Source organism: Ursus americanus, chromosome 25, assembly GCF_024610735.1.
Source record: "Ursus americanus isolate L20-20 chromosome 25, mUrsAme1.1.p, whole genome shotgun sequence".
NCBI lineage: Eukaryota > Metazoa > Chordata > Mammalia > Carnivora > Ursidae > Ursus > Ursus americanus.
Genome location: NC_142151.1, coordinates 32538736 through 32557748, shown reverse-complemented (window position 1 = coordinate 32557748; position 19013 = coordinate 32538736). Strand labels below are relative to the sequence as shown.

The window sequence follows — 19013 nt, the reverse complement described above, 5'->3', positions numbered from 1 at the left end:
AAAAGCATAAAATGTGAGGGAGAGTAGAAGTGTAGTACTTTAATTAATTAATTAATTTATTTTAAGTAGGCTCCATGCCCAGTGTGGGGCTTGAACTCACAACCCTGAGATCGAGAGTTAGATGCTCTACCTGCTGAGCCAGCCAGGTGCCCTGTACTGTAGTGCTTTTAGAATGCATTTGAAGTTGCACAACTATAAGCTTAAAACAGACTGGCATATGTACATATATATGTTGGTGTATATGAATCGCATGGTAACAACAAAGCAAAACCTACAATAGATACACAAAAAAATGAAAAGAAAGGAGTCCAAAGATAACAATAAAGGAAAAATCAAACCACAGGGGCAGAGAGTGCGAGAAGAAGAAAGGAACAAAGAAGAACTACAAAAACAACCAGAAAACAGCAAAATGGCAATAAGTACATACCTATCAACTTTTACTTTAAATTGGATTAAATGCTCCAATCCAAAGACATAGGGTGGCTGAATGGATTTAAAAAACAAACAAAACCCAGATAACCCCCAAAACAATATCCATTTATATGTTGTCTATAAGTGACTCACTTCAGATCCAGAGACACAGACTGAAGGTGAAGGGCTGAAAAAAAGTATCCCATGCATATGGAAATGAAAGCTGAAGTAACAATACTCATATTAGACAAAAAATTTTTTTTTAAGTTTTATTTATTCATCTGACAGGGAGAGTGGAAGAAGGAGAAGCAGGCTCCCCGCCAAGCAGGGAGCCAGACACAGGGCTTGATCCCAGGACCCTGGGACCATGACCCAAGCCAAAGGCAGGTGCTCAACCCACTGAGCCACCAAGGCGTCCCAACAAAATAGACTTTAACACAAGGACTGTAACAAAAACAAAGAAGGGCAGTACATAGTGATGAAGGGATTAATCTGAGAAGATACAACATTTGTCAATATTTATGCACCCAACATAGGAGCACCTAAATGTGCAACACAAAAAAATAGCAGACATAAAGGGAGAAATTGATAATAATACAACAATGGTAGGGGACTTTAATACCCCACTTACATCAACGGATAGATTATCCGGACAGAAAATCAATAAGGAAACACTGGCTTTAAACACCACTTTAAACCAGAATGACTTACTAGATACAGAACATTTCATCTAAAATCTGCAGAATACACATTCTTTTGTTTTTTAAATTAAGTTTATTTTTTAATTCCAGTTTGTTAATATACAATGTTATATTAGTTTTCTGGTGTACAATGTAGTGATTCAACAGTTCTTTACATTATTCGGTGCTCATCATGATAAGTGTACTCTTAATCCCCATCATCCTTTTCACCCTTCTCCCCGGCCCCCCACTTCCCCTCTGGTAGCCATGAGTTCTCTGTAGTTAGGAGTCTGTTCCTTGATTTCTTTCTTTCTCTGTCTTTTTTTCCTTTGCTCATTTGCTTTGTTTCTTAAATTCCACATATGAGGGAATCATATGGTATTTGTCTTTCTCTGACTTATTTCACTTAATATAATATACTCTAGCTCCGTCCATATTGTTATAGATGGCAAGATTAATTCTTTTTGATGGCTGAGTAATATTCCATTACATATCTATACCACATCTTCTTTATCCATTCATCAGTTGACGGACATTTAGGCTCTCTCCATAGTTTGACTGTTGTTGATCATGCTGCTATAAACATCGGGGTGCATGTGTCCCTTCAGTATTTTTGTATCCGGTGCAATTGCTGGATTGTAGGATAGCTCTATTTTTAACTTTGTGAGGGACCTCCATACTGTTTTCCACTGTGGCTGGACAAGTTTGCATTCCCACCAGCAGTGTAAGAGGGTTCCCCTTTCTCTTCATCCTCACCAACACCTGTTGTTTCCTGTGTTGTTAATTTTAACCATTCTGACAGGTGTGAGGTGGTATCTCATCATGGTTTTGATTTGCATTTCCATGCTGATGAGTGACATTGAGCATCATTTCCTGGGTCTGTTAGCCATCTGGATGTCTTTGGAAAAGTGTCTATTCCTGTGTTTTGCCCATTTCTTAACTGGGTTTTTTGTTTTTTGGGTGTTGAGTTTGATAAATTCTTTATTGATTTTGGAAACTAACCCTTTATCAGATATATCATTAGCAAATACCTTCTCCCATTCCAATGGCTGCCTTTTAGTTTTGTTGATCGTTTCCTTTGCTCCGCAGAAGATTTTTTATCTTAATGAAGCCCCAATAGTTCATTTTTACTTTTGTTTCCCTTGCCTCTGGAAACGTAGGTAGTAAGAAGTTGCTAGGGCTGATGTTGAAAAGTTTGCTCTCTGTGTTCTCTTCTGTATTTGATGGTTTCCTGTCTCACGTTTAGGACTTTCATCCATTTTGGATTTATTTTTGTGTATGGTATAAGAAAGTAGTTCGGTTTCATTCTTTTGCGTGTTGCTGTCCAGTTTTCCCAACAGCATTTGTTGGAGACACTGTCTTTTTTTCCATTGGATATTCTTTCCTGCTTTGTCGAAGATTAGTTGACCATATAGTTGTGGATCTTGATACACTAATCTTAAAGCATCTTAGCCCCCTGTTTTCTAATAGTCTATGCACTTCCGCTTAACTTTGTCACATCCTGGAAATTGTCATAATCTAGAACAGGGGTCAGGAAACTACAGCCCCTGAGACAAATCAGACCACCATCTGTTTTTGCAAATAAAGTTTTACTGGAACACAAACATGCCCATTTGTTTACTTACTGTTTATGATGGCTCTCCAGCTTCAACGGCAGAGCCAAGAGGTTTTAACAGGAACCGTATGGCCTGCAAAGCCACAAATATTTACTATCTAATCCTTTACAGGAAGTTTGCTGATCCTTAATCAACAACACATACTCTGATCCCATGTGCATATTTCTCACTCTTTCCCTTCAAGGTCTCACTTCCTTATCCTAGGACAACTGCTTTTCTACCTCAGAGACCTTTCACATCCTTTTTTCCTGATCTTTCAGTCACTCCATGGCTTTTCATCCTTTTCTGTCAGACTTTCATGGTCAAATCTCCTTAACCATTCTCACCAGGCCCTCCAAATCTTTGTATTTTGGTACTTCTATATGTCACCTATAAACTTTTATGCTTGACACTTTCCAACTATCCTTCTTCTTTTCTTTCTGCATCTAGGTTGCTCTGTACTGGTGGAGAGTTAACACAACCAGGCACACTGATAAATTATGTACACATTCACAGTATTCAGCCACAGCTGGATCCTCACTGCTAGTCTGGGAACTTTTACCTGTCCCTGGTCAGTGCCTTTCCTCAGCCCACAACTGATGTCCCAAACACCCACAACTCTCCTCTAACCCAATCCTATTCCCCTCACATCTCTTAGAAGATAGCATTGTCTTGCTTGCGGCGAAAACTGAAGAGACTAGGTAGGAATGTTCTCAGCTTTAAACTCAGACATGAACAAAGATCTCAGTAGCCAGATCTGTCTTCACCTCTTTTCTTCCAGGCTCTGCAGAAGGTCATCCCTCCACCAGGGCTTTTAATCTTGACCCTCTGGTCTTCACCTGCACCAACACCTTGTCCCATTGGTTATTTTCTTTTCTTTCTGCTTTGCAACCTCTCCTAGAATATGCCACAGAGAATGTGTAGGCTCAAGCCTTTCCCTTCTTGAAGAAACTTGAGAAGCTGTCCTCTCTACCACTCCGTACCGGTTCACGTGGGTCACTCAGTAAAAAGAGGCCAAGTATGAAGCACTATTCCATTTCCTTGCCACCACAGAGAGTCATTTGGACTTAGAGTCACTCAGGCTTCCAAAAGCAAGATAAAATTTCCTAGCACATTCTTGACCTGAAATTCTTTTCATCATATAGACTATTTTGTGGCAAATTCTCCCAAATGTAACAATATTTCTAACTTCAACTTGACATTTAGAAGGTAACACAAAACTTTAAATATCCTGGGGAATCTGCTAATTGACCTTTTACAGAGAGCATGTATCATAACTGTGGCTCTAACAAATGGCATGAAAAATGAATAACATCTAGAAATGGCTATTTGTTATTCATGATTTACTCTTTAAGGCTTTCTTGAACATGACCTGATGAATTTATGTCACGTTTTATACATATAAAGGCTGAGAACTTAAATATAGTGGCACTAGGTCAATGCTCCTAAGAATATTCTAAGCATAGATCAAAACATTTTTTTGTGAAAACAAACTGGCAAATTAGGCCCCATTTATCCTCTTTCACACCGTGACCTGGGGTGAGTTCTAAATTCTAGACTTCAGGTTTTCCATTTCAAGAGCACATGATCTCTAAGAAACTACCCAGTTGCAAGACTCTACATTCTTCAAAGAAAAAAAAATACATATATGCTAACTTTTAATTCTCACAAACTTTAACGATGTAAAACATACTACAGTGCTGTGACATCTCACAAATATTTACTCTTGCATGCTCATTTCAAGGGCAGAAATTATAAGTGTGCTGTACTTTAAGAAACTAAATCTATAAAAGAAATGAATTAAGTTATTTACAAAAGGACTGTGTTTTATAAAAGGAATTGCTGAATGAATTAAAATGAGTATACCTCCCTATTGATACGAAATATTTTAAATTTCAGTCAAATCAGTATGTAGTACCGTTGGTAGAGACGGCCCTCCTCTTTGCTTTGTACGTACCTCCATGAGCGATTCCAACGTCCTTTACTGACTGGTTTGCAGAATCAACTGTGAGGTCTGTATCCCAAGGGAAAAGACCATGTTTATCAACTATTATCTGCAACCCCATTGTAGACTGGTTCCTTAAAATATGTTTATCGAATGAATCAAAGCATGACAGCTCTATAAATCAGAGCATTACTGCAGTTCATTAGCCTGTTCTGCCCATTTATGGAGAATAATTTTGGGGGGGAGGGTTGAAGTAAAATCAGAGTCATTTTTAGAATGAAATAGAAAGAAGGTCAATCTAATTGCCAGAAGGTTCCTTAACCTGAGCTTGGTTTTTAAACTGCTAGAGACTAAAGCAGACAATTGGCAAACATTCAGTCCACAACCCAAACGAAACTGGTTAGTAATTGTGATAACTCACTTCCGGAAACACCAGATAGAAGGGCTAATTTCCTTGAAGCCTGAAGAAGAAAGCCACATTAAGAGAGGGCCCTCTTTTAAATCACATCCTGTGAAATTTCGTAGTAACAGGATATTATGATATTTAGAGAGAATTTGTGGTAGATAAGTGTGCCCAGAATTCATGCTATTGTTCTCGATTGTGGATACTTTCACTGGGGGAGGTTCTATAAGGGCCAGCGATGCTGCTGTTTTAGAAATTGCTAGGGAACTGAACGCAGAGCGCACTAGACACTCTAAACAGATGGGGAAACATAAAATCTAGATAATAATTGCAATTAGAACCACATAGTTCATTTCTTACTAGTTGAAGGGAAGGAAGATGTAAGTTTTCAATCTCTGACCTTTTTAGAAAGGGAGAGAAATAAGTGTTCACGTATTTAGAAAACTAGTCCTGAAACTTTAAAATGCTTCCAATTAAAGTAAAAAAGAGCCGAATAAGAGGCAGCTTAGTGTCTGAGGGCGAGAAAGGACGGCCCGTTTTCATTTCATCAGTTGTTGACGTGTTTCACACGGGCACCAGGGGCTTAACCGGACGTGCCCTCTTCTCTCTCCTCGGCACATCTTTAAAAAATTGATTTGGGTTCATTTAGAACATTTTTAGTTTCTACTCTGTGAAGTCGAGTGTGAAGTCAGCCCTCCAGAAAACGGTCCATTTGTTTTTAAGTATATGTCATTCAACCCAGTGAGCTGGAGCGTCAGGGGCTGAAAATGCCTGTCTGGCGGGCCGAGCGTGCAGTCCGCGGTGGCGAGTGCAGCCGTGAGAGCCAGCCCCTGGCTCAGGCCCATGTCCATTCCCTGTGAGGAACTGTGTTCACTCGCTCGTTCCTCGTGCATGGATTTCACACCTGACTTTGTGCGATAATGGCACTCCGTGGCCCATGACAGCTGCTCTTTCCCTACCACCCCCTCCTCGCTCCTAACTGCCCTGCTGCTCTCGGCAGGTGACTTGGAGCCAAATCTAACCGGAAACCACCCTTGGGGGGTGGGGGGGATGGAGGGGGTTTTTTGAGGGCCTGACAGCCCACCTTGCTTGTAGCCCGCTGCAGGACTGGGGCTCTCTGTGAGTACTTCGAACAGAACCTGCCTCCTTTCTTGGCCAGCGTGTGGATGTCAGGTGACCCCTCTCCCTTATTTGGACTGTTAAGTAGGGAACTTGTGAGAATTAAAAAAAAAAAAAAAAAAAAAAAAAAATCTGGGGAACTTAAGTAATTGCTTGGAAATTATTTTAAAATCTGGAGAGCTACTGGCACTGACTTCGTGAAGCGAGTCGTGGCTCACCCCTCCATGAAAGCTGCTCTGAGATTGCCAGGGTCTTTGCGTTGTTAACTCTGGGCACTTTTCTACTCTCAATTTATTATTCTGTGATAAATTTTCCTACAGTGGTTCCCTTGTTCCTAGCTTTTCCTTACCCCTTAACACTACTCCCTTTATGTTTCCTCCTTTCCTCAGACTGCTGCTTCTTAGTGTTTTCTGTCCCCTCTTGGTCCTTTCTGCTTTGCTTTTGCTCTTTGCAGTGTCCCTTCCCTCTGTACACTTGTGCTGGGAAGCATCACCCTTGTGTGACTTTACTATCACTGACACGCTGAGACTCCATGACCTTTTTCTCCAGTTTATTTCCCTTCCCTAAGTGCCAGGCCCATATTTCCAACCGCCTAGCTCTCTGGATATTTCATAAGTACCTCAAACTCAACACCCCTAGAACTCGATCTTTGGGTTTCCTGTGAAACTGACTGTTCTTTTGTGTCTCACAATTTAAAAACCTGAGTGTGATCCAGAACACCCACATTTAAATAGCCCCAAGTCCCCCAAGTCTGTCCCCAAAGTGCATGTAGTTCCTCCGCTCTCCATCCTTACTACTTCTCATCTTAACTCTTCCAACCATCTTCTAACATGTCCTCCTGCCCCCAGACAAGTTCCACTCCATCTTCTCTACTGCCTTAAATCTCACCTGATCAGATCTCTCCCCTCTTTAAACTCTGTAGCAGCATCCCACTGTATGATGAAGATAAAAATCCTTGCTATGGGACAAGCCCCCTCTCTTATCATGGCAGTCTTTTCTTGCTATTTCTCCCCAGGTGCCATGGGCTCCAGCCCGTCCCTATGACCAGCAGGAGTCAGAGGAGGACATACTCTTATGTCCTTTTCCCATATCGTTTTCTCTGTCTGGACTATTACTTTCCACCTTTATTTTCCTGCACATTTGCTTCAAGACGCACATTTGGCGTCACCTCCTCTGTGAAAGTTCTTGACCCTAGCAAAGTTAGGTCTATCACTATGCTGTCAGAGGCTCACAAAAGTCTACCGTTATTACTGCCCATCGCATTATATCTCTAAGGGTTCAGGGTATGTTTGCCTTCTCTCACTGCACGGTGACCTTCTGAAGGGAGAAATTTTTGTCTTGGACATCTTTTATTCCTAGTGGTTTCCATGTTACCTGACAGACAGGTGTTCAAGAAATACCTGCTGAGTAAGTAAAGTGAAGAGTAAGTGTCGCTTACGTTGACAGCAGGTTTGCTGGTTTTCTCTGCGGTGTCGTCACACAAGTTACACCGTGTCCCCCATGTGTTGGTCCAGGAGATCACAGGGTTGAGGCTTGAATCAAGCTGTGAGTTAGTCCTTATAATTCATGGCTCTCTGATCGAATCTATATACAAATGGTCTTTTTTCCAAATATCTGGAACATAGTCCTATTTCTCATCTCTTCCCCTTAGAAAGTGAAGCTAAGATTCCCGAGTCAGATGCAGAAGATTCACAGCAGTAAAGCCTGCGGATTAAAAGCAATTACAAGCTCTTGCTCTTCGGTCTGCTCGTAAAGGGGGTAAACTTAACCTGTTTCTCAGAGTAGGTTTCTTTCCTTCCATTCCTTTTTAACATTTACGGGTACTGTAGGCTCTAATTTCTTGTAACTGTCTAATCTTTTATGCATTCTTGGACTGGTTCTCCCATTTTATCTCAGAAAAGTTCACAACAAACTCTCTAAAGGGGAGGTAAAAAGAAGAGAGCTCAGTCTGCCAAGCCTGTCTCTTCCAGTAGGGCTAAGTATTTTCCTATTATGCTACATGGACCTTTGGTTAACATAGTTAAAAACACAAATCTCAACTTCAGCTTTGCAATTATAAAATGGCATGTATGTGCATATGTTTGCATATGTACATGTGTGTATTTAGGTAAGGAAATGTATGTATCATACACACAAACACACATTTATATGCAACTTTTTCAGTCAATAAATTGAGAGTAAGTACACAGTTTTACATGTTATTTTATTTATTACCACCATTTGAAAACTCTTTTATATTAAAAGAGCCTATTTTATGTCCTTGTGATTGTATTTGTATAAACACTGATGTGTCCCTAAAAAGCTCTGTAACACACATTCCTGTTATGCATTTCACTAGGTACACTTACCTGATAGGGGCTGCTGATATCTGCGTAGTGCTCCTACCATTACCACTTTTTTTATTGAGAGCTTGCTGATATTTCAAGGCATAGGGTGGGTAGGGAGTTCCTCATTAATGTCACAATTTGGATCACAGTGACAACTGTAAGAGCATGACACTGAGGCATACTTTCTTTGATTAGCATTGTACTATTTTTAAATATAATGGCAAATTCTTAAGAGTGAGCACCTCATAAATATCTTTCCATTCATGGAAACCATAATCATAAATATTGCCTCTTCTGAAACTTTCTAGAATTAGAAAATAAAAATTTAAAAGCAAGTCAGGGTATCCCTTTTAGAAGACATAACATTCTTTGATTTCTCTTCCTGCTGCTTCATTACTGGTATATAGAAATGCAACAGATTTCTCTGCATTGATTTTGTATCCTGCTACTCAAAACAGTCTACACATTCAGTGCAATCCCTATGAAAATACCACCAGCATTTTTCACATAGGTTGAACAAAAAAATCCTAAAATTTGTATGGAACCACAAAAGACCACAAATATCCAAAGCAGTCTTGAAAAGGAAAAGCAAAGCTGGAGGCATCACTATTCCAGACTTCAAACTATATTACAAAGCTGTAGTCATCAAGACAGCATCATATTGGCAGCACAAACACAGACACAGATCAGTGGAATAGAATAGAAAGCCCAGAAATGGACCCACAACTATATGGTCAACTAATTTTTGACAAAGCAGGAAAGAATATCCAATGGAAAAAAGACAGTGTCTCCAACAAATCATGTTGGGAAAACTGGACAACAACACACAAAAGAATGAAACTGAACTACTTTCTTACACCATACATGAAAATAAATTCAAAATGGGTGAAAGTCCTAAATGTGAGACAGGAAACCATCAGAATCCCGGAGGAATACACAGGCAATAGCTTCTTTGGCTTCAGCCATAGCAACTTCTTGCTAGACACGTTACCACAGGCAAGGGAAACAAAAGCAAAAATGAAATATCAGGACTAAATCAAGATAAAAAGCTGCACAGAGAAGAAAACAACAAAACTAGAAGGCAGCCTATGGAATGGAAGAACATATTTGCAAACAACATATCTGATAAAGGTTTAGTTTCCAAAATCTAAAGAACTTATCAAACTCAACACCCAAAAACCAAATAATCCAGTTAAGAAATGGGCAAAACACAGGAATAGACACTTTTCCAAAGAAGACATCCAGATGGCTACCAGACCCAGGAAATGATGCTCACATCACTTGTCATCAGGGAAACACAAATCAAAACCATGATGAGATACCACCTCATGCTTGTCAGGGTGGCTAAAATTAACAACACAGGAAATAACAGATGTTGGTGAGGACGAGGAGAAAGGGGAAACCCTCTTACACTGCTGGTGGGAATGCAAACTTGTCTAGCCACTGTGGAAAACAGTATGGAGGTCCCTCACAAAGTTAAAAATAGAGCTATGCTACAATCTGGCAATTGCACCGGATACAAAAATACTGATCTGAAGGGGCACATGCACCCCGATGTTCATAGCAACATTATTAACAATAGCCAGACTTTGGAGAGAGCCTAAATGTCCACTGACTGATGAATGGATAAAGATGTGGAGATGTGGTGTATGTGTGTGTGTATCTGTGTGTGTGTGTATACATAGATACATACACACATGTATACACATACACACATATGTATATGTAATGAAATATTACTCAGCTATCAAAAAGAATGAAATCTTACCATTCACTATGATGTGGATGGAGCTAGAGTGTATTATGCTAAGTGAAATAAGTCAGAGAAAGACAAATACCATATGATATTCCACTCATGTGCAATTTAAGAAAGAAAATAGATGGGGTGCAGTCTGTTAGCATCTGATTCTTGGTTTTGGCTCAGGTCATGATCTCAGGGGTCCTGGGATCGAGCCGTGTGTCAGGCTCCATGGTCAGTGTGGAGTCTGCTTGAGATTTTCTCTCTCCCTCTGCCCCTCACGTTTGTGCTGTCTCTAAATAAATAAATAAAATATTTTTTAAAAAAGAAAATAGATGAACATATGGGGGGCGGGGAACAAACCATAAGAGACTCTTAAAAATAGAGAACAAACTAAGGGTTGATGGAGGGAGGTGGGTGATGGGTATTAAGGAGGGCACTTGTGATGAGCACTTGGTGTTGTACGTAAGTGATGAATTACTGAATTCTCCTGAAACCAGTATTGCACAGTATGTTAACTAACTGAAATTTAAATAAAAAAAAAGAGGATCTAAAACATCCTGCCCCCCCAAAATTAGTATATCAACTACAAATCATCCAGATCTAGCAGATGTTTCACAAATACTCCACTTCCAACAGAATATACATTCCTTAAGTACACAAGGAACATTGTCCAGGATAGATCACATGCCAGGCCACAGAACAAGCCTCAATAAACTTAACAGATCTGAAATCATACTAATTAGGTATGTGTTTTCCCATAACAGTGAAGTGAGCCTGGAAATCACTAACAGAAAAAAATTGGGGAAATTCATGAATATGTGAAAATTAAATCACATGTCTTAATCCAGTAGGTCAAAGGAGTCACAAGGAAAATTAGAAAATTCCTTGAGATGAATGAAAATGAAGACCAAACATAGCAAATAGGGGATGCACGTTCAGCAGTGTTCAGAGGGAAATTCATAGCTCAACTTCCTGCAGTAAAAAGGAAGAGAGATATCCAATCAAAAAGCTAACCTTCCACCTTAAGACAGGAGATGTGTAAAAGAAAGAAGGAGCAGTAATCAAAAGGGTCTGAAATGGGCTAAGGAGATGGAATGGAATGAAAGCCCAGATAGAGAAGAAAAACAACTTCTCTTTGTAACTGGAGCAGAGGAAAGTATGATTGCTTCTGGGTTTGCAATAGGAGTATAAAGTTACCATCTTTACCACTTCTGTTTTCTGTGTGAAGGTGGACTTGCGGTGCAGCTGGCTATGAAGTGGCTCGAAGGACAGAGCATTGGAGATTTGAAGAATAGTCCCTGTGTAATGTGGTTGGAAAAGTCCTTGTATGGAGTTGACCAGAGAAAATTAGGAGGCACGTCAGGCCGTGAGGCTGCTTTGGAGGCTGGTAGCTGGTACTAGAGAGAACTGCTGGTCTGCCTGTGGTGTGATTCCCTCAGCTGCATTTGGGTCTGTGGGGAAGGCATAGAAAAGGCAAACGTTTACACTCACACATGGCTAGGATTTTTGCTAGGCGGGTGAGATGGAAAGATAAATTGGCAGGGAAATTTAGAATGTTGAAATGCTAGGCCACCATCAGTAAGCTAGAGAAGGATGGAACTAAAGAAAGTAAAAAGCCAGTGAGTAGGGAACAAGTAGAGGCATGAGCCCCAGTCGCCAGGAGGTCTGACAGCTCCTCGAGCACAGGGAATCTGTTCCGTTTACTGCTGTGGCCCAACCCCCAGCATAGTGCCTGGCGCATGGTAAGTGGAAAATACCTGCCCTGAGCCAGTCGCCAGGGCAGAGCCGGGATCGTGGGTCAGCAGCTGGAAGAGCGGGAGGTTGTTGTCAGCGTCGGGTGAGTGCGTGATGACGGAGGACGCAGAGCCCGAGCAGTGCCACCTCGTGAGGTCTGACCCGCACGTGTCATAGGTTCTCGGTAACTGTGAGCCTTCAACATTACTTTTTTTTTTTTTTTTTTTTGGCCTGTTATAGGAATTACGTATTTTTAAAGATATAGAGTCATTTCTCTAGCATTGGATGAGTCAGCCTTTCCCAAATAAGTATCCTTTGAAGCCACTGGAAAAATGAGGGTTAGATTCCTCCTCACGTGGGGGGAAGAAACCAACAAAGTCCTGGTAGGAGCTCCTTTCTTTCCGGATTAGCCCGTGGAGTCGTGAAAGCCGGAAGCTCACAGGACTTCTAACGCTCCTGTTCTGTTTAGTTTGCTTAGCACAGGTGTGGACCTTTTTATATTTGCAATGCTGTATCACCTCTCTAAAGTATGTTGACCTTTCAGTCGGCTGTCAAAGGCTCTCTTTTGCTTTTAGTACAGACATACCTCGTTTTCCCGTGCTTCGCTTTACTGCATCTCACAGAATCTTGTGTTCTGTACAAATTGTATTTTTGCAGCAACCGCGCATCAAGCGAGTCTCTCGGCACTATTTTTCCAGCAGTGTTTGCTCACTTCGTATCTGTCATCTTTTAGTAAATCTCACAAGAGTTCAAACTTTTTCATTACTATTTGTTAGGGTGATCTGTGATCAGTGATTATGACTTGCTGGAAGCTCGGGTGATGGTAGCATTTTTTAGCAATAAAGTATTTTTAAGTTAAGATATGCACATTGGTTTTTTTAGATATAATGCTGTTGCATCCACAAGAGACCATAGTATAGAGTAAACATGACTTTTGTATGCACTGGGAAACCAAAAAATTCATTTATTGTGGTATTTGCTTCATTGCATTGGTCTGGAACCGAATCCGCAGTATCTCCAAGCTATGCCTCCCGGGGTCTGGTCTCATTTAAAATTAAGGATGGCTGTTTGCAAAGGAAAAGTTTACAGAAGGAGACTGAAATGATAATCTTGTTTTTAAACAATGCCAGTGTTTTCCCATTCAGCTAAATTAATCAAAGACTTATTTTGATTTTGAGGATTCGCATCTTTTTTTGGATGACTGGCAGTAGTACTTACCCTGTTTCTCCCCCACACCCCATCGCATAATTACTTGTACACAGTCAATAATAAGTCTGTGCTGACTGATCTCTAATTGTAAAATAAGCAGTCCTCTGAAATGCCCTTCCCTCTACCTCTTTGCCTGGTAAATTTCTTTTATGATCTACTTCAAGTATCTCCTCCCAAACTATCCCCACCTCTTACAGGCAAATGAACAGGCCTCTGTCCTTAGAGTAGTTCACCCTGATTTCTGTTACACTGCCTTTATCTATTTGTGTATCTGTTCCTGTCCTTGCCTTTTATCTACCCAGGAGCAGGGACTTTGTCCTATTCATCTTGGTGCCTGCAGTGCCCTGAGTGTGCCTGCCATGTTTGAGGTTCTCCAGAATTGTCTGGCAAATGAGTTTGACAGCAAGAAAACACATTTACCAGTGCTTTGTAAACTTAGGTTGGAAAACCCTGCCCTCTAAAGGATTTTGCCTCTTTACAATTTTCTGCAGTTAGGACAGTGCTGTTAATGTGAGCCATTGCTCACATAATTGATTATGGCTCTGTGATCCAACCAGTAGATGTAATTAACTTAGAGAAAAGTTAGCCTTTTTTCCTTTACCAACTTATTTTAAATTAAGCACAGCACATAGTTGATACTCAGTGTAGATTTGTTAAGAGTACAGATGTCCTACCAAGACGTTAACAGTGACCATTGTTGGGGTGGTGGTATTTTTGTTTTTAACTTTTTTCATCAGATGTAATGTTTTTCATTCTTTGAATTTTCTATTTCATTATATATATTGGGAAATGTATTTCCTACTTTTAAGAGATAGGGTACATAATGGAGACAGTTAAGAGAAATAAATGCTTTGGTACAATTTGGAACCACTCAGCTGGGTTACATTGGGCCAGTCCATGCTTTGATAACAAATTTCAGTGGCTTAGAAAAGCAAATGTTGATTTGCTGAGGGACAGCTGGGGATCTTTTACACCCAGTGTCTCAGATCCAAGCCTCCTCCATCTCAAAGCGGCTTCCACAGTTGCTGTAGCTAAGGGAGGGACAGGTGGGGGAGACCTGCCAGCTCCCAGCAGCCCCAGCACATGTCCCTTTGCCATGGCTAAAGTGAGTACCATGGCCCCAAGCTCCCTGCAAAGTATAGTGGAAAATGCAGAAGAACGCCAGTTGTCTCTAACGTGACGTAACTCTTTATTTTACAGTTACTGTAATGACTGTATGTTGGATCCAGACTGTGGTTTCTGCTACAGGATGAACAAATCAACTGTCATTGACTCCTCCTGTGTTCCAGTTAATAAAGCGTCTACGAATGAGGCAGCCTGGGGCAGGTATGTCACCTCTCATATACCATAAGAGCATAAAATACAATTTCAGAGTGAGACCTTTTTTGTTATTGATCATATTCCCTATGCTATACATTTCATCTGTGTGACTTATTTATTTTGTAACTGGAAGTTTATACCTTTTAATCCCATTTACCTATTTCCTCCATCCCCCAGCCAACATCCCCGCAGGCAACCTCCAGTTTATTCTCTGTACTGAAGAATCTGGTTTTTTGTCAGTTTGTTCATGTATTGGTTTTTAGATTCTGCGTATAAGTGAAATCATGTGGTATTTGTTTCTCTGACTCATATCACTTAGTATAATACCCATGAGGTCCACCCATGTTGTTGAGTAGTATTCCGTTGTGCGTACACCACATCTTCATCCAGGCATCTGTTGGACACTTGGGCTGCTTCCGTATCTTGACTATTGTAAATAATGCTGCAGTAAACATATGGGTACATGTATCTGTCTTTTCAAATTGGTGTTTTTGCTTTCTTTGGGTAATTACCTCATAGAGGAATAACTGGATCACATGGTAGTTCTATTTTTAGTTTTTTGAGGAACCTCTGTGTTTCCCCATAGTGTGCTGCACCAATTTACATTCCCACCAACAGTGTACGATGGTTCCCTTTTCTCCATGTCTTCATCAGTACTTGTTATATCTTATTTTCTCATACTAGCCACTCTGACAGGTGTGAGGTGCTATCCCGTTATGGTTCTGATTTGCATTTGCCTGATGATTATCGATATTGAGCATCTTCTCGTGCGTCTGTTGGCCATCTGGATGTCTTCTTTGGAAAAATGTCTGCTTAGGTGCTCTGCCCATTTTTTTTTTTTCAACTTCAGATTGGTTTTTGGTATTGAGTTGTGTAAGTTCTTTATATATCTTGGATGTGGACCCTTTATCAGGTATATCATTTGCAGATATCTGCCCCCATTCACTAGGTTGTCTATTTGTTTTGTTGATGCTTTCCTTTGCTGTGCAAAAGCTTTGATCGCAGGGATGCAAGCGTGGCTCAATATTCATAAACCATTCGTTGTGATACGTCACATTAACAAGAGGAAGGATAAAAACCATATGGTTATTTCCATAGATGCAGAAAAAGATCTGACAAAATGCATATGTTCATGATAAAAACTTTAAACAAAAGTGGGTTTAGAGGGAACATACCTCAAACTAATAAAGTCTACATATGAAAAACCGAGAGGTAATATCATACTCAATGGTGAAAACTGGAAGCTTTTCCTCTAAGATCAGGAACAAGGCAAGGATGTCCACTCCCACTACTTTTATTCAACACAGTACTAGAACTCCTAATTGCAGCAGGCAGACAAGAAAAGGAATTAAAAGGCATTCAAATTGGTAAGGAAGAAAACTGCCATTATTTACAGATGACGTGATACTATATATATAGAAACCCTAGAGACTCCACCAAAAAAAGCTCTTAAAACTGATAAATGAATTCAGTAAAGTTGCAGGATACATAATCAATATGCTGGAATCTGTTGCATTTTTATACACTATTAACCAAGTAGCAGAAAGAGAAGCTATTTACAGTTGCATCAAAAAGAATAAAAAAACCTTAAAATAAATGTAACCAAGGAAATGAAAGACCCGTACTCTGAAAACTGAGACAATGGTGAAAGAACTCAAAGATGACATAGACACACAGAAGGTTATATCATGCTCATGGATTGAAAGAATTAATCTCATTAAAATGTCCATACTATCCAAACAATCTACAGATTCAGTGCAATCCCTATCAAAATACCAATTGTATTTTTCACAGAACTAGAACAAATAATTCCTAAAATCACAAAAGACTTCTAAGAGTCCAGGCAATCTTGAGAAAAAGGAACATAGCTGGAAGCATCACAATCCCAGATTTCAAGGTATATTAGAAAGCTGTAGTAATCAAAACAGTATGGCACAGAACTAGACATACAGATCAATGGAACAGAGTAGAGTCCAGAAATAAACCCCTGCTTTTATGGTCGATTAATGTATGACAGAGGAGGCAAGAATATACAATGGGGAAAAGAGTCTCTTCAATGAATGGTGTTGGGAAAACTGGACAGCTACATGCAAAAGAATGAAATGGGACCACTTTCATATACCACACACAAAAATAAACTCAAAATGGATTAAAGACCTGAACGTGAGACCTGAAACCATAAAATAACTAGAAGAAAACATAGGCCATAATCTGACATCAGCCTTAGCAATATTTATGGATATGTCTCCTAAAGCAAGGGAAACAAAAGCAAAGATAAACTATTGGGACTACACCAAAATAATAAGCTTTTGCACAGCAAAAGAGTAAGTCTTATTTTTAAACTTAGTGAGTGCATTTATAGTCAATGACTGCAGTTCTTTTAAACTAGTCTTTTAAACTGATTTTCACAACTATATTGCTTTGCAGCATATACTGATAAAGGCAACACTGATAACATTGCAACTGTGTGTTTCACAAACTTAGAGTAGAAAGCACTCAAGCCTAGACTTTAGGAAATCCAGATGCAGACCCAGTTCTGTCCTAGGCTTTAGAAGGTTGGCTCTTGAGACAGATATTCCTGTATATTTCCAAGGCAGTTTCTCCCATTGCATATTGTTTAACTACACCAGTAATTTTCAAACTCTGAAACTTAAAATTCTCAAGTCAAAATGAATTAATATCTCTTTAAATTCTTTCATGCAACTATTGTTTTTTTTTTAGTACATTCCTGGAATTTAGTAAAATTAAGCAAAGTAATGATAAAAGTTGGTAATCATTAGCATGTAACCAGTCTGGGAAGCTATAAACTCTTATCTTTTTGACAGATTACATTGGTTTGTAGTAGGCACATAAATGAAATATTGTATAGAATAAATATTCCCCACATTTATGAACTATTCATATCCATGGACACAGGAAATATGTAAATATTATTTGATATGGCCTTAACCTCTTATGTATTCTAAATTCCCATAAAAAGAAAAATAATGCTCTCATTCTGTCTACCTCACAGAACTGATGAAGGCAATGAAATCTGTTAATTACTTATATCTCCTAGAAGGTATAAAGTATAATGTATCATTATTAATCATTATGCTGTTGTCATTAATCATTTTATTAGGGAATTACTGCAAAGAAGTAGAAGTAAATTCTATGGTATTTGACTGAAAATCTAGACTACATTTTAAATATACTAATTACAAAGAAATATCTAAAGGAAATGCAATTATTACTTAAAATGAAAACTTGAGCTTCTTTTAAAAACACCCAGTGTATAATTTTCATCAGCCAAGCTTCATTAGTGAGTTAATTGATTAAATATTTCTGGATGTAATGCTTTACAGTTTTAACCCTTATGATTCTTTTTTCAATAGATAAATACTGAAAGTTTGCTTTTTAGAATTATGAATATGTCATGAAATCTGTATATGTACTTTCCTGTACTTCACAGAATTAACTTAAAAACATATTAGAAATGTACACTAGTGATAAGGGGACACTAAAATTAGGCATTTCTCTCATCCTCAGTAGAAGGTCTAGAGGTCAGCGGCCTCAAAATAGGAGTTTTGTTCTTACTGTTTGCAAATAACAGATAGTACAACTTTTTAATAGAAATGTATATTACTTCTTTTATGTTAACTTATTCTTACATTTTATTTATATGTTTAGAGCATTATTCCTTGAGTATACTCACTACTAGAGAAAAGTGAGGCACAGATTACCTAGGGAAAAACATGAAGAACTAACAAAATATGCAGAGAACTTTTATGTTTGTAGAATATTCTTAGAATAATTTCAAATTCTTTACCACTCCCCTTCAAAAAAAGACAGTTTTCGTCACTTTTCTCTGTCCCGAGTGACAGGCCTCCTCTGACTTAGCCACTGTGGTTGACTGCTTCAATCTGTGTTAGAAAGAAGGCAAAAAAAGGCAGAATAGATTCTAATTTCAGCCTTTATCATTTAGCTTGTTTGTCAATGGCACCTGGACAGTCTGGGCCTCCCTCAGCCCCACTTCTCATCTGTACAATGGGAATAATACACTTGTTGTGTTGAACAATATGGTTTTTATGAAGATTATGTAAGAGTGTATCCGAAGACACTTTTAAATGTAATACCTTGTGTAAATGTTAGTGGTAAGTATCCTGTACTAATTGTTTTTCTTAGATTTGTCAATAACACATTTTCTAGATTAGAATAAGCTCCTAACAGGTGCGCATTAAAATACCTTCCATTCATTTGTCTGCCTCTTCATCCACCTCCCTTTCTCCTGGCTCTCTCTACACACAAAACCATAAATAATCTATTCTGGAGCTTCAAACATCCTGACTCTTTAAAAGTATTGCTAATGAGGCAAACTTTCTTAATGTGCTGATTCAGTATTTGTTTCCTATAATAACAACATTTTCACTCTGTAATTAGCACACTAAAATAGCTAGATAGAGGCCCTATTTGGCAGTTCATTGTTCTAACTCACACTGAATGCCTGGTTTATTGTATTCATTCAGCAGAGATATTTTTCTCAAAGCTGC

At 39.2% G+C, this 19013-nt stretch overlaps 1 protein-coding gene across 1 annotated transcript in view; it reads left to right on the top strand.

Moving 5' to 3' along the window:
- SLC2A13 (solute carrier family 2 member 13) overlaps positions 1–19013 on the top strand; it is a 348011-nt gene that overhangs the window by 265378 nt on the left and 63620 nt on the right. The window contains exon 7 of the mRNA XM_045776522.2: positions 14365–14490. Within this exon, the coding sequence (XP_045632478.1) occupies positions 14365–14490 (126 nt within the window). The remainder of the gene's footprint in view (positions 1–14364; positions 14491–19013) is intronic.